The sequence below is a fragment of the Lepidochelys kempii genome, chromosome 16 (genome assembly GCF_965140265.1).
Source record: "Lepidochelys kempii isolate rLepKem1 chromosome 16, rLepKem1.hap2, whole genome shotgun sequence".
Lineage (NCBI taxonomy): Eukaryota > Metazoa > Chordata > Testudines > Cheloniidae > Lepidochelys > Lepidochelys kempii.
This window is the reverse complement of record NC_133271.1, coordinates 6,350,403-6,364,557: the sequence shown is the minus strand read 5'-3', so window position 1 is coordinate 6,364,557 and position 14,155 is coordinate 6,350,403. Positions and strand designations below refer to the sequence as shown.

At 50.9% G+C, this 14,155-nt stretch overlaps 1 protein-coding gene across 5 annotated transcripts in view; it reads left to right on the top strand.

The window, feature by feature from the left end:
- Positions 1 to 788: 788 nt before the first annotated feature.
- The window catches only part of FBXW5 (F-box and WD repeat domain containing 5), a 26,665-nt gene continuing 13,298 nt past the window's right edge, over positions 789 to 14,155 (top strand). The window contains exons 1-7 of one of the 5 annotated variants that reach the window (XM_073314130.1): positions 789 to 849; positions 1,483 to 1,598; positions 3,269 to 3,486; positions 6,795 to 6,952; positions 9,152 to 9,326; positions 10,134 to 10,282; positions 12,355 to 12,844. In XM_073314130.1, coding sequence (XP_073170231.1) covers positions 3,294 to 3,486; positions 6,795 to 6,952; positions 9,152 to 9,326; positions 10,134 to 10,282; positions 12,355 to 12,844 — 1,165 coding nt within the window. In that variant the 5' untranslated portion in view covers positions 789 to 849; positions 1,483 to 1,598; positions 3,269 to 3,293. Of the gene's footprint in view, positions 850 to 969; positions 3,049 to 3,268; positions 3,487 to 6,794; positions 6,953 to 9,151; positions 9,327 to 10,133; positions 10,283 to 12,354; positions 12,845 to 14,155 lie in introns of those variants that run through there. The other 4 variants (XM_073314131.1, XM_073314134.1, XM_073314133.1 and 1 more) reach the window with 4 other exon arrangements.

The following is a 14,155-nucleotide window of genomic DNA, read 5'->3' as shown; positions in this document are numbered from 1 at the left end:
TGCACTTATCCTTATTGAACCTCATCAGATTTCTTTTGGCCCAATCCTCCAATTTGTCTAGGTCCCTCTGTATCCTATCCCTACCCTCCAGCGTATCTACCACTCCTCCCAGTTTAGTATCATCCGCAAATTTGCTGAGAGTGCAATCCACACCATCCTCCAGATCATTTATGAAGATATTGAACAAAACTGGCCCCAGGACCGACCCTTGGGGTACTCCACTTGATACCGGCTGCCAACTAGACATGGAGCCATTGATCACTCCCCGTTGAGCCCGACAATCCAGCCAGCTTTCTACCCACCTTATAGTGCATTCATCCAGCCCATACTTCTTTAACTTGCTGACAAGAATACTGTGGGAGACCGTGTCCAAAGCTTTGCTAAAGTCAAGAAACAATACATCCACTGCTTTCCCTTCATCCACAGAACCAGTAATCTCATCATAGAAGGCGATTAGATTAGTCAGGCATGTAAGTGATTCTTTGACATTGATAGGCACAGATGCCAGCCATTGAGCAGCTGTGCACCAATGGGCCAGGCTGGTGCCTGCAGCTCAGGGCCTGAGCCCTCTGTCCCCAGCCCCCACCCAGGACCCAGGCGGGAGACGCAGGGAAGGACAGGCTTGTGCCACGTGAGTGCCTCCAGGCATGGACGATGCTGGGCTCTATGAGTCAGGCCTGGGCAGGATGGGGCCTCTGGGATGGGACAATCTGGCCTGGGGAGGTCTGGGGGCGTGGCTGCGGACCATAGAGAGGGGCTAGAGCGGCTCGGCCAGAGCGGAAGCGAGGAGCGGGAGGGCCGGAAGCCCGCGCCGTGGGGAGGAGCCGGGGCCGGGGCCGGGGCGCTGAGGTGGGAGATCTGGCCGGGGCAGTGCGAAGCTGGCCGGGGCCTGGCTCGTGGACGGGGGGAGCCTGAGACGGGGGGGTCCTCATTGGCGGGCTGGGGCCAGCAAATGGCTGCAGCGGGGCTGCCGGGGGCCCAGGGGGGCCCAGAGGGGGCGGGCGCGCTGCCCTCTGACAGGCGCCTGCCCGGCCTCGCCCTCTGCCCGGCACGGAGCTGCCGCGCACGCCGGTCCCGTGTGTGTCAAGCCGCTGGCGGAGGGTCGGTTATTTAACAGTCCAGCTCCTGCATTATCGCGAGGCAGGCTGGAAATGGGAGAGACTGTGCCCGCTTAAAGGGGCCCCGGTAGGGTGGGAGCTCAGCGTCTAGTCGCCCTAGACCACTGCTCTGTAGTGGCGGATGCTAAGACCTAGAGCCACTTGTGCCAGCGCTGGGGCTAGTGGGAGCCCTGCTGCAGGCTGGGTTCTGGTCGCTTGGGGCATTTGCATCGCTATCTTAATTAAGCCTGCTGAGCTGATGGAAACCTCTTTATACGGCTCCCTAGTGGAGAGGTGGTTTCTGGGGCTCCTTGCATCTTGCACCAAGGCCATGCTGTCTGCATCTGGGGTCATTATCTTATCAAGTCCCTCTTTCTACCTGTAGCCCAGTACCCATGACCGGTGCTCTCCTGTCCACATGCACAGGAGACGATGGGGGTTTTGCTAAGAACTACCACAGTTCCAAGCTTCTGAGGGGTTGTTACGAACTGTGAGTCAAAGGTATATATGCTGTTTAACCTGTTGTTCCAGATTACAAAAAGTTCTCAATTGGCTACAGCCTTTTACGGTCCATATTATTGTCTTTGAAATCCAGCTGTAGTCCATCAAGATGAAAGAGCAAAGAGGGAATATTGTCAAGCAGGAGAATAGTTTTACTTCTCATTTATTGTATGGCATTAGCCAATTCACTGGTTTGTGCCTCAGTTTCCCCAGCTGTAAAATGGATACCATTATAATAATACCTGTCTCACAGGAGTGGGGTGAGAATTAATGAATGTTTGTAAAGGTCTTTGGGATCCCTAGATGAAAGGTGCTATAGGCATGCACACTGTTATTAAAGTGTGGTGTTAATGCAGATAATTGAAAAAGTCTCAGGGCTCAATCCTTCTCTCAGTGAATCCAGTGGAAGCAGGATCAGGCCCTAAATGTGGAGCGGCAGCAGCAAATTCTGGCTACATGTGCGTACCCCATTGAAGTCTCAGTCCCCCATGGGCCATCAGCAGTGTTTGAACCTGGAACCTTCATCACCAAAGCTTAGATGTCTACCTCCTAAGTTAAAGGACAAGGTCCATTAATTGTCAGCAGTAGCAGGCTGGTGCCTCTTGTGTGGACCACTCCCAGAGCGAGAGATGCCGCCCACTTTGCAAATGTGTTCTATATTCCCCCACCCCCCGCAGCAGGGTAAGCCTCTCATGCGTGTCTGAGCTGACCTAGAGTTCGTGTCTGTTTAGATGCCAGTTCTATAATAGCCTCTGCCTTGGGCCAATAGCTGGGGGTTGAAACCCAAAATATAGACCTTTACCCTTCCCTGAGGAGGATAGATAACAAGGTTGTAAAGTGACAAGGTGGGTGAGTAATCGCTCTTATTGGACCAATTTCTGTTGGTGAGAGAGACGAGCTTTTGAGCCACACAAAGCTGCTATTATGGTCTCTCTCACCAACAGAAGTTGGTCCAGTAAAAGATCTTACTTCCCCCACTTTGTCTCGCTAATATCCTGAGACCAACACCCTGCATTACCACCCCACTTGGGGTTGGCCCACACAGAGTGTAGCTGCCTCCTACTGCCCCCAGCTAATAGATCTTGTTCTTTAGCTGACGTACTAGAAGCTGTGCTTTTGTGCTGAAAGTCCCAGAGTCAAACACTGCTGACAGCCTGTGTAGGGGGTCACTGTATGAATATGTACATGAATAACTAGGCCCATATGTGAGCATTTGTAGTATTAGGGCCTCTGTTTGTTGTGACCTTTCACATGTGAACAATTTCATAGTAAATGTTAGTGTCCGTCTCGGTAGTATGGAGCCTTAAAGAGTTGCTACCTTAAAAAATAAAAGTAGAAAATTCATTAAGAAGCCATTTCTGTTTGGGGACAAAAAACCAGAAGAAAATCATTAAGGATCAAGTCAAAGGGAATTTAAAAACAACGCCACAGCACACCACCAAATGTTACGGTACGAACACCAGTGATTGGTAATGTGAATTTAGAAATTTCTCACTTTCCCTATGTGTGTGTTTGCTGCTTCCTGTAAAAAGCTGCTGTTCCTTCCTTCTATGACTCTCAATAAGTTTGATCAGACAGGAGAACCTTGCTACTCTGCATGACCCCAACCTGGGACGTTTCTACCTTCTGTAACGAACAGGCACCAACTTCCCCACTCTGTTTATTTTCAGAGCCCTTTGGTGACAGAATGACAGTATGGATGTTGGGGATAGTCCCCTTCTCCCAGACAGCATCCTCTATGAGATTTTCCTGTACCTGGACCACGTAGATGTGCTCTCGGTGGGGTTGGTGTGTCGGCAATGGCATGCGGTGGCCCGGGATGAGTTCCTGTGGAAGGAGCTGTTCTATAGATACTACAGGGTCTCTCGGGAAGTGCCACGGCACCCAGGTCTGGTATTTTTAACTATGTTTAGTAAGTTATCAATTTTGCATTGTTGAAAAGGGCTGGGTTAGCTGACTGGTAGACCACAGTCCTGTTAATTCACAAAACAGGAACAGCATTGGCAGCAGCACAAGATTTCCTCCATGCAGCCCTGCCAGTTTGCCCCCCTCTGACCTGTAGGGACCCCATCTCTGACTGATGGTATTCTATAAAGGCCCATCCCTGGAAAGCTAAGCACTGAGATGTGTGCGGGACATGCAGCTCCCAGTAGATTATTTAATCCTTGGCCTCTTAGACAGGTCAGTGTGACATGGGCACTGGTCCATGTGACATGAACTCGGGATTGCAGTTCAGGGAACATCAGCCATCACATAGTGACCTAGAGGGGAAAGGGTCTATTGCCCATCAGACCCTGTTGAAAATTGTGGAATGGAATTTGCTGAAAATTCAGAGATTTCCCTCCCCTACCCCATCCATGTCTAAAATTTAAAGAATTTTTTTAAACCCGTCTGCAGACTGACAGTTTCTTACAATACCTAGACCAGGCTGCTGGGTGATTATTGCCCCTTTAAGAAGGGCATAAGCAGGTACAACAAATCTCATGTTTATGGTGGTGTTGTGTTATCCACTTGAGGTCTCACTTGGCCTTGCACCTGAACATCTTCAACCACTGGTTGAGGACTGGCCAAGGAAGACAACAGTGGTCCTTAACCATGGATCACCAGGTCATATTCCTAGTGTAGACAGACCCTTGTTGCTGAGAGGACTCAGGGACTGGGCATTGCCAAGATGCATACAAGTCCCACTTGGGAGGTGCAGGCTTTATCATGATTCTGCGGAACTCTGCTCCCCACCATATGACATGTACAGCAGCCATGTGCTCATCCTCCAGTTCCACTCCCGTGGACGAGAGTGGGAAATCAAGAGGATGCAGAGGCAGAGAATGCCTGACCTTCCTGCTGAGTGAGGCAGGAGAGTCATGCTGTGAAGAATGAGTGAGCAAAGAACCCATTCTTGGGGGAGGGAGAAAAGTACAAAAATGGCTGCAAAAATCCACTTGGCTTCAACCCTGCAGCCTTTAGGATCTGTAGCTCCAGCATGGGGCTGCTGCCTGTTTTCTGAACCCTGAAGGTTTTCTCTGTCACCGTAGACCCTTGGATAACTGGCTTTTAGCTGTAACCAGCATAAGTAAATGCAAAATGAAGATGTATTTAATATTTCCACGTTAGTTTTGTTTGACTTGTGCATGTGCTCCTCTAATTCCTGTTTACTCTGTGGCCATAGCTGGCAAACCTGTTTGTTAGCTGCTGTTATGTCATTGGACCCATTAGTGCAGTAGAGTAAGTCCAGGAATTTGGTTGGGTACTTCCCCAGCTCTGTGGGGGGCTGAAAACAAAATAGCTAGAGCACTTGGTGCACTGGCCTGTACTGCTCTCCCTGTGTGACATACCTGTGACAAGAGGCCGATATTAAAGGATACTGCCAACAAAATGAGTGGCTGAACTGGAGTTTCAAAGAGGTCATCCACCCTAGGGGACTGATGGAAAGGAGCAGAGCCCCCCAGTCTGGTCAGTAGGTAGGTCTGCCTGTGTCAAGCTGCCCCTGTTGAGAAGGGACTACAATGTCAGGGTTCCAGTTCAAACCTAGGGAGAAGCATCATGTCTGTAGGTCTGTAGGTTCAGTAAATGGGATCCAGGGGCTGCTGTGACTAGGAGCATTAGTGGAATGCCAAATTAGAGCTGTGACCCATCTAGCCCACTCTTCTGTCAAGCAGGGGCCGGTGCTGGATACTACAGAGGAAGGTGGAAGACTCCCTTAATGGACGGTTGTGGAATATGCTGCCCATGAGTTTCTTCCTAGCCCTCAGTTAGTGGCTGCTTTATACCCTGCAGCAGGAGAGTGGATATCCCTAACTTTTGAACTATCTGACATAACTATGGATGTTCTCATTACCTATATAAAGATCAGCTCCTCCTCTGAATCCTTGGCCTCATCAGTCCTCAAACTGGCCTGTGGAACTCACTGCCACAAATTATGCATTTGTTTAAAAAAAATCTTTCTTTTGAGTCTTAAGCTTGTGACCTTTCATTTTCACTAAATGTCCCCAGGTTCTTATATTGTGAGAGGTCCTGAGGTATTTTTGTGCACCTCTGTTGCATCTCCTCTCTAAATTAAACAGGCCCTGTTCTTCTCAGTCCCACTTCATCTAGAAGCCTCTTCAGACCACAGACCATTTCTGGACTTCTCATTTTTCTATCTCATTGTTGGCAGAGGGAACAGAACGGAACTCAGCATTTCAGATGAGGGTCCCCAATTAATGTATATAACTACCACAATAGTTGGACAATGGCACAGACGCCTAGGGAAGTCATGGAAGCTCCTTCACTGGAGGTTTTCAAAAGGAGGCTGGACAGCCGTCTGTCTTGGATGGTTTAGACACAACAAATCCTGTGTGTTGGCAGGGGGTTAGACTAGCTCAGTGGCTCTCAGCCTTTCCAGACTACTGTGCCCCTTTCAGGAGTCTGATTTGTCTTGCGTGCCCCCAGGTTTCACCCCACTTAAAAAATACTTGCTTTCAAAATCAGACACAAAAATACAAAAGTGTCACAGCCACACTATTGCTGAAACATTGCTTCCTTTCTCATTTTTACCATATAATTATAAAATAAATCCATTGGAATATAAATATTGTACTTCCATTTCAGTGTGTATATAGAGCAGTATAAACAAGTCATTGTATGATATTTTAGTTTGTACTGACTTCGCTAGTGCTTTAGATGTAGCCCGTTGTAAAACTAGGCAAATATCTAGATGAGTTGATGTACCCCCTGGAAGACCTCTGCATAATTCCCTGGGTTAAATGTACTCTTGGTTGAGAACCACTGGACTAGATGACCCTCGTGGTCCCTTCTAATCCTGTGGTTCTATGACGATGTAATATTCTTACTAATGTCTATCCCATTCCTTATGCATCCTAACATGTGGTTTGCACCTTAACCTCTGCTCAGGGCTCAACAATAGGCATTCATTGGACTCTCCATGGTGATTCCTACATCTCGCAGTGTGGCTTAGAACCCACCAATGTTTCTGAGTTAAAATCCTTCAAATAGATGTTTCCTTGTATTTATTAAGATGGTCAGAGAAAATCTGATTAGCAATGGCTGCGACTATGGCAGCCTTGTCTATACTTGGGCTCCTGCCATTGCTAATGCTAGTGAGAAATATCAAGTCCCTGTTATAGACAAGTCATGTGGCTTTATGGCTTCCACTTATGCTGAGCTTTGACTCCTCCCTCCTATCCGCATGTGTTGTAGCTGCTGTTTCCTGGTACGAGGACTTCCAGAGGCTCTATGACACCATCCCCTGTGTGGAAGTGCAGACCCTGACGGAGCACAATGACCAGGTCTTACACCTTAGCTTCTCCCACACAGGTTACCTGTTTGCATCCTGCTCCAAGGACTGTACAGTTAAGGTAAAGGGCATGCAGCTTTTGTTCTGAGGGGTTTATTCACTCATCTAAGCTGGCCACATTCAGGTTCCAGCTGTGAAAATCTTCCGTTGAGCTCTTATATGCTGACCCTCTCTGGTTAGTGCCGTCAGGCCTTCTAGTCAGGAGCTGTGGGGAGGGATTCTGGGGCTGAAACTTCTTAGTGTCCAGAAAGCAGAGGAGGCATGATGGGCAGGTCAGGAGCATCTGAGTTTGTGGGGCTTTGGGCCATCCGGACTGCTCAGTCTGGCCCTTCTCCGAGTGGCTGGTTATCACTGTGACTTCTGGGACTCCTTTACTAGACCTCTTTTACTTCCTTTACAGGGCTTAGTGCATTTCTTGTGTGATGTGGCTCTCCTAAGTGCATAGAAATCAAGGAGGGGAAGCAGGGGTTGTGGAGGTTATGGGCAGGTTGCATAGGGACAAGGGTTTGGCTGGGGAAGGAGTGGGAGTTGGCTTTGCAAAGCAGTCTCTGGATGCATAGACTGTAAAGCCAGAAGGGACCATCATGATCGGCTAATCTGACCCCTGCTCATCACAGGCCACTGACCCTTCCCCACCCGCTCCTGTAACAGACCCCTAATGTAATTCCCTTGCCTGAGCTCTCCCTCGCTGAGATTTCTGACCTAAGCCCCAAGCCGTGTGCTGTCACCCCAGCCTGGGCAATGATTGGACAGGGATTAGGAGAGTAGGAAGGGGACCCAAGAAACAAGTGAGACATAGACATAGAATATCAGCGTTGGAAGGGACCTCAGGAGGTCATCTAGTCCAACCCCCTGCTCAAAGCAGGACCAATCCCCAATTTTTGCCCTAGATCCCTAAATGGCCCCCTGAAGGATTGAACTCACAACCCTGAGTTTAGCAGGCCAATGCTCAAACCACTGAGCTATCCCTCAGTGGTGTGAACAGTTTTGTGGGTCTAGGTGTCAGGGCTCCTGACTCTGCTACTGACTCGCTGTCCCTGTGGGTGAGTCATGTCCCCTCCCTGTGCCTCATCTGGGGGGCTCTGCACATTGACTGGGTTCACTTGGCCCTAACCTGGGGAAAGCTGGCTGGGTGCAGCAGGGTCCAGCCTGACTGCTGAGGTGGCCAGTGGCGGTGTGGAGGTTGGAAGGTGGACTAAGTTAAGGCCAGGTATCCCTAACTAGACACCAACTCCATTGCCAGGAACCAGGGAATCCTGTCAGACTGCAGTGACTTCTGCTAGCATAGGGCCTGGGCCCAGCTCCAATCCCACTCGCATTGCACTGGGGCCCACTGCAGTCAGAAATGAAGATGGTCACAGGCCCTTCCCCCAGCCGGGGGATGTGACCAGTGTTCCCTCTAATTTCTTACGCACGTGTGCGGAATGAGTTTTGTTATGGGCACCAATATGAAGGTGATGTGTGACATGACCCTGTGTGACACATCACCTTCATATTGGTGCCCATAACAAAATTCATGTGGTGGGCTTGGGGCCGAGGGGTTCAGAGTATGGGAGGGGGCTCAGGGCTGGAGCAGAGAGTTGGGGTGTATGTGGGGAGGTACAGGCTCTAGGCTGGGGATGAGGGGTGCAGGCTGGGCCGTGGCTGCAGTGGGAAAAGAGGACTCTTCCCAGCCCTCTCTCACCTCAGCAGCTTGGGGCCAGGGGAGAGGTGCTTCTTCCTGGCCCCAGCAGCTCCAGTGGGGCTGGCCTGAGCTGAGAGAGGGGCTCCTCTCCCTGGCAGCTCCGGCAGGCCTGGGTCGGGCCGAGGCAGGGGCTCCTCTCCTCCGGCCGCGGCAGGTCCACGCTGGGGTTGGCGGTGAGGGGCGCCTCTCCCTGCCACAGCCCTGAGCCCCTGCGCATGGCTTAATCGGGGGCCACGCAGCTTAGAGGGAACCTAGGAAATGACCCTAAAATGAACCAGGAGGCAGAACTGAGCTCTCAGAGGAACAACTGTCCTGAGTGCTGCAGAGCACCAGCCCTCTGAGGCTGAGGGAATGATAGTAACGGGGCAGTGCACTGGTTGGGGCCAAATTCATCGAAGATCTTCATAGCAATGACTGCAAACCCTCCGGTTCCCTTCTGAATGGCTTTCTGGCAGCGAGGCTGGGGTTAGCACATCTCCATCTGTTTGCTTCCGTGCCTCCTGACTGGTGCTCTGTGAATCCTGGTTAATGACACGCTCTGAGTGAAACAGCCTGCCCTGTCCCCTTTGTCCTCAGATCTGGAACAACGAGCTGGCCATTTCCCTGCTCCACAGCTCCAACATGAGGCTGTACAACTGGAGCTACACCCAGTTCTCCCAGTTCAACTCGGATGACTCCCTCCTCCTGGTGTCAGGGGTCTTTGTGGGGCCTCGCAACTGCTCGTCAGGAGAGATCGCTGTCATTAGCCTGGGTAATGCTCATTTCAGCTTGGCTCTGCCTTGGTGTGAGTGTGGAACTGGCTGGATAGCCACAGACTCAAATTGCCCTTGGAAAGCTGAAGGTGGCAGGACGGAGGGGCTGTGACTTGGCCCATGGCTAGGAAAGGGACTGGATGGGTTTTTCATGTCCCTTTTTAAAAGGGACCTTTGGCAGACTCTGATGCTGTTGAAAGTGAGGCACTGATGCCGCAGTCAGGCAGCAGGAGAGCAGGCAGTGGGCAAGCTTTCCCCCACAGCTCAGTCCTGAGGCTACCCCATCTCCCAGCTCTGCCAATAGCCTCTGAGTCACAAAACCGTTAGCTGGTCTTTTCCTGTCATATCACAGAGCTTTGCTGATGAACATCCCTCTTGGCCTGGATTGCCCTCTGCTGCTCCAGTCCTGGGACCATATTAATCTTGAGTTACAGTATCTCCTGCTATCTCTATCCTGGGATCCCTACCCAAGTGGAGGCTTCTTACAGGGATGGATTGGCTCAAAACCTGTGGGCCCTTGTAAATCGACAGTGACGCTCACTGCGCCGAGAAAGAGAGAGAGCCCTTGTATGATGTAGGGGAATATCTTGGCTGCTAGTTACCATAGCGCCACTGAAAGGCAGAGTGTGTTGGGAATCCACACTGATGATAAGCTGTAAGAGGGACCATCCATCTTTACATCCACTCTGCTTCAGGGATCAGCTGGGCCTCTGACTTGAATCCCCGTCCTGTGGGTCCTGTCTCTTGCTTCACTGGGGTCCTTTCTGTGGAGCTGTATTATCCTCCCCCTTTCTCCTTCCCTACAGAGAACTTCACGCTCCTCTCCAGGGTGAGGAATAAACCCTATGATGTGTTTGGCTGCTGGCTGAATGAAACCAACTTGATTTCCGGCAACCTGCACCGAATTGGGCACATCACCTCCTGCTCTGTGCTGTGGCTGAACAATGCCTTCCAGGTGTGTCCCAGGGCCATGCTTCTCCAGACTCTGGGTTGTTTAATAGCCTGGACAGTTCCCGTCAGCTGGGTGTGAGACATTGACTCTCTGACATCACTGCTGAGCCCCCTTTTTGGGGACCGATGCCTTAGAGAACCCTGGGCACTGCCAACAGGGGTGAGGAACGGAGCACTCTCCCACGATCATGCCTCCTGTAGTGGGAGTTAGGGTCGTTCTGGGAGCAAATACAGTGATAGCATGAACTTGGGAGAAGGTTAAGAGGGGTGGAGAGCTTAGGCTCAAGGTAGAGTTGGCTCAAGGCGGCCCTCCAGTACCCCGTTGCCTCCCTGGCACAGCACCCGTTGCAGTGGGCACTTCCCATGTGGCTCTGTGCTGTCTGCTTCCATGCACTCGTGTTGTTTTAATGGGGATGGACACTGGAGTCCAGCCCAGGGTCTCATTCTGGAAGGGACCAGAGGATGAGCCATGGTGAGCAGGTGGGTTAAGAGTCATTGGATGCCTTGATGGGTCCTGTGAGAGCTGGGTGCCTAGGGCTGGAGTCTGTCAGCTGTTGCCAACCTGCCATCATATCTGGGTGCTTGGCCTTATGGGACACAGGTGCTCACTGGACAGGGAATTAATATGGCCACAGATGGGCCAAAGAATCCTCCTTGCTAGAGGAAATGAGGGAAGTGAATGTCATGTGACTTGTTGGAGGAAGTGCTGTCTCGCACTTTGCGGCTTCCAAGGAGGGGGATCCAAGCACTGCTCCTGCTCTGTCATGGGTTCGCTGTGACCTGTGGAATTCACTTACCCATTGTGCCTCAGTTTCCTCCTTGGTGAAATAGGGAGAACAGTTCCTCCCCCTGGGGGGCAGGTGTTGGATAGGGATGTTGAGCTCAGTCTGCTTGTTGCGCTTTGAGATCCTCGTTTGACAGGCACTATCTGTTTGTACAGCTCTCCTCATTGAGCCTTACTACAGCAGGCTGTATTGGCAGGTATTGTATTTCTATTGGCAGGCTGACCCCTTGCTTCTCCATAGCAGATGGGAGTATTATTATTAGTTTGCCACTTGTGCCCCTTCCCCTCAGTTCTTTAGGCTCAAGCATGCTCTATTCCATCTGCCGCCTCTTGCATCAGTTACTACAAACTGCTCCGGAGAAGGTGGACAAACACTGCCTGGCAGCCCATCGCTGTCTTGTTGCTGGCCCCGGCAGCCCTATAGAATGAGAATAGCTCCTTCATCTTTCACTGAGTGCTATGAAACCTCAGTCTTTATTATACAAGCACCAGGGATCTGTCAGTGCTGAGCAAACGTTGAAGTGTTAACCCTCGCAGCCCCTGAGAGGTAAGGATTTAATTCCCCCATTTTACAGATGGGGGGAAAATGAAGCCTGGATGTTGAGTTCCCCAAGTTCTGAGCCAGACCCTGTAAGTCCTTTTTCTACCCGTTAGCCTGTACTCCCTTTTTAATGGTGTTGACAATTTGCAGGCCCAAAGAAGTGGAGCATTCATGTCATTGGCAGCCTATGTCAGTGCAGATTGCGAGATGAAGCAGTCTGCAGGATGAAGTAGCTGCAGTGAAACCCTCCCAAAGGAAGGAAATGGAGAAACAAACTCTAGGAAGCAAATTGGTAACTGTTTTTCTGCTCCTAGAATGGCCAATCATGCCGAACCAGTGGTCAGAATAGAAGCTTTGTTCCTGAACCTATGTTTGTTAGGACAGGCGGTGTCAGCTAGAGGACTAAAGCAGAGAACTCTGGGTTCTATTCCCAACTCTGCCACTGTCTGGCTGTGTAACCCTGGGTAAGTCACTTCCCATCTTACAGGTGGGGAAACTGAGGCACAGAGGGGACCTGCTATACTGGCCCATCTCCAGGGAGCTCCATTCACCATCACTTGTAAAGTGCTTTGACAGCCTCTGTTGAAAAGCCCTAAAGGGCACAGTGCTGTTTAGAGAGGGCTCCCTCTCTCGAGGGTTTGGGGCTCCTATGAAGTCTGTTGTAGAAGTGATTCTGAGCCCTTTTGTGCTCTCTGGTACTGTTTGGTCACAGCGAGAAGGCATCTGCGCACTCTCTCCCCTCTGTTAACAGGGCATAGAGTCTGAGAATGTGAATGTAGTGAAGAGACTGTTCAAAATCCAGAACTTGAATGCCAGCACTATCCGGACAGTGATGGTGGCAGACTGCAGCCGCTATGATGCCCCGGACCTGCTCCTGGACTACAAGGAGCAGCTGGCTGCTGCTACCTCTCCCTACCAGGTCTTCGACCTTGGCAGTGACAGTGAGGAAGAGGAGGTGAAGCCCAAGCAGAAGGTGATGCCAGAGCCAGTGGCGCAGGCATCACCGGGTGGTGGGAGCGGGACAGCAGAGGATGGGCTGCAGCAGTTCCTGGATGACATCCTTGAAGGCCGTGTGATGCCCGTCCTGAGTGAGAGAGAGCTGGAGACGAAGGTGGCAGAGCTGCTTGCTAGGAACCGGACTAAACCGCCTGAACTAACCCAGCTCCCCACAGAGGCCAGTAACAAGAAGAAATACTTAATCTTCACCACAGGATGCCTCACCTACTCTCCACACCAGATAGGTGAGTAGCAGAGCTCTGCCTTGCTCGGGCTCCCACTGGGCTCTGACGTTCACAACACAGTCTGAGGGACAAAGCTGGGCAATGACAGTCCACTTGCTGACTCAGTGCCTTATTGTAAGTGAACTGCTGTTTTAGTGCAGAGGCTCTGGTCACCTCCTAGCACAGTGGATTTCTGTTAGGTGCCTTCTGTAGTTAAGGTTTCAAAACCGCTTCCATTATAACCCCTTTCCAAAATGCTTCCCACCAGGCTGTGTTTTTCCAGACTTGGTCTCTGGCCAAAGGTGAAACTTTCTGGGAAGTTTATGCAAAATCCTGTCCGCTGTTTTGAGATTAAAAAAAGTTCAACTCCCTAGAACTTTTTAATAATAAAAATCTAGCCACCCCTTGTATTTAGTTACAGCTAGAGAAATGTAAATCTTGTCATAGCCAGGGACCTGTCTGAGGGCTCGAGCCCTTGCTGGGTTTAAGAGCTCCGAGCGTCTGCAAGCTACGTACTGAGCATGCACAGCAGATGTATTTTTATTTTTTCTTTCTGTAGTACTTAGAAAACTGCAGGTGCAACCAGTTATATGGGAGCTCTTGGCAATGCTGACACCTTATATGTCTCTGATTCTCCCAGTTTGGCTTGTTCTCCTTGAGACTCAGGGCAGCTTGGAAGAGGATCAGCTCAGATCTGAGTGCTCAGACCTCCAGCATATTAGGGCTTTGCACATTCAGCCAAAGCATTCCCACAGACGGCACTCTCTAAGGTCTGGAACCCCACTTTTAAGTGGTCTAATTGTAGAAGGTTCAGTGATTTCCAGCCCCTGCCTCATTCCCTTGCGGAGACAGAGCCACAGCCACAACACTAGTGCTGGCAGCTGACTGCCAGAGTCCCAGGTGACAGCCTCTTTGGAAGGGGGCTTTCCCTCCACTTTTCCGTCCCCCATGCTGGAGCCTTGAGTGGGAAGAGCCCTGTGGGGCTAGGGCAAATGCTAGAGCTGTGAGGAGTGTCGCCACCAGGAATGGGAGTGGGGACAACTGATCCTTCCCCCACCTACCCCCTAGCTTCTTTTCAAAAGGTGCCTAAGAAACAGAGCCCAAGGCCAGGGAGGAACCAACCACCTCTAGTACAAGCAGAAGGGGAGGGAGTGGGAAGCTGCTCTTGGTCTCCCTGCTCTGCATCTGTGGTGAAGTGAACTTTGCATCTTCCTGGTTCCTTCCCCTGCCTGCACTCCCCAATTCAGCCTCCATCCCCTCCTGCTCTCTTGGCTCTCATCTGATTTTACCACCTGCCTGAGCCAGAAGGGAAGGCTTTCCAGGTTCTAAGTT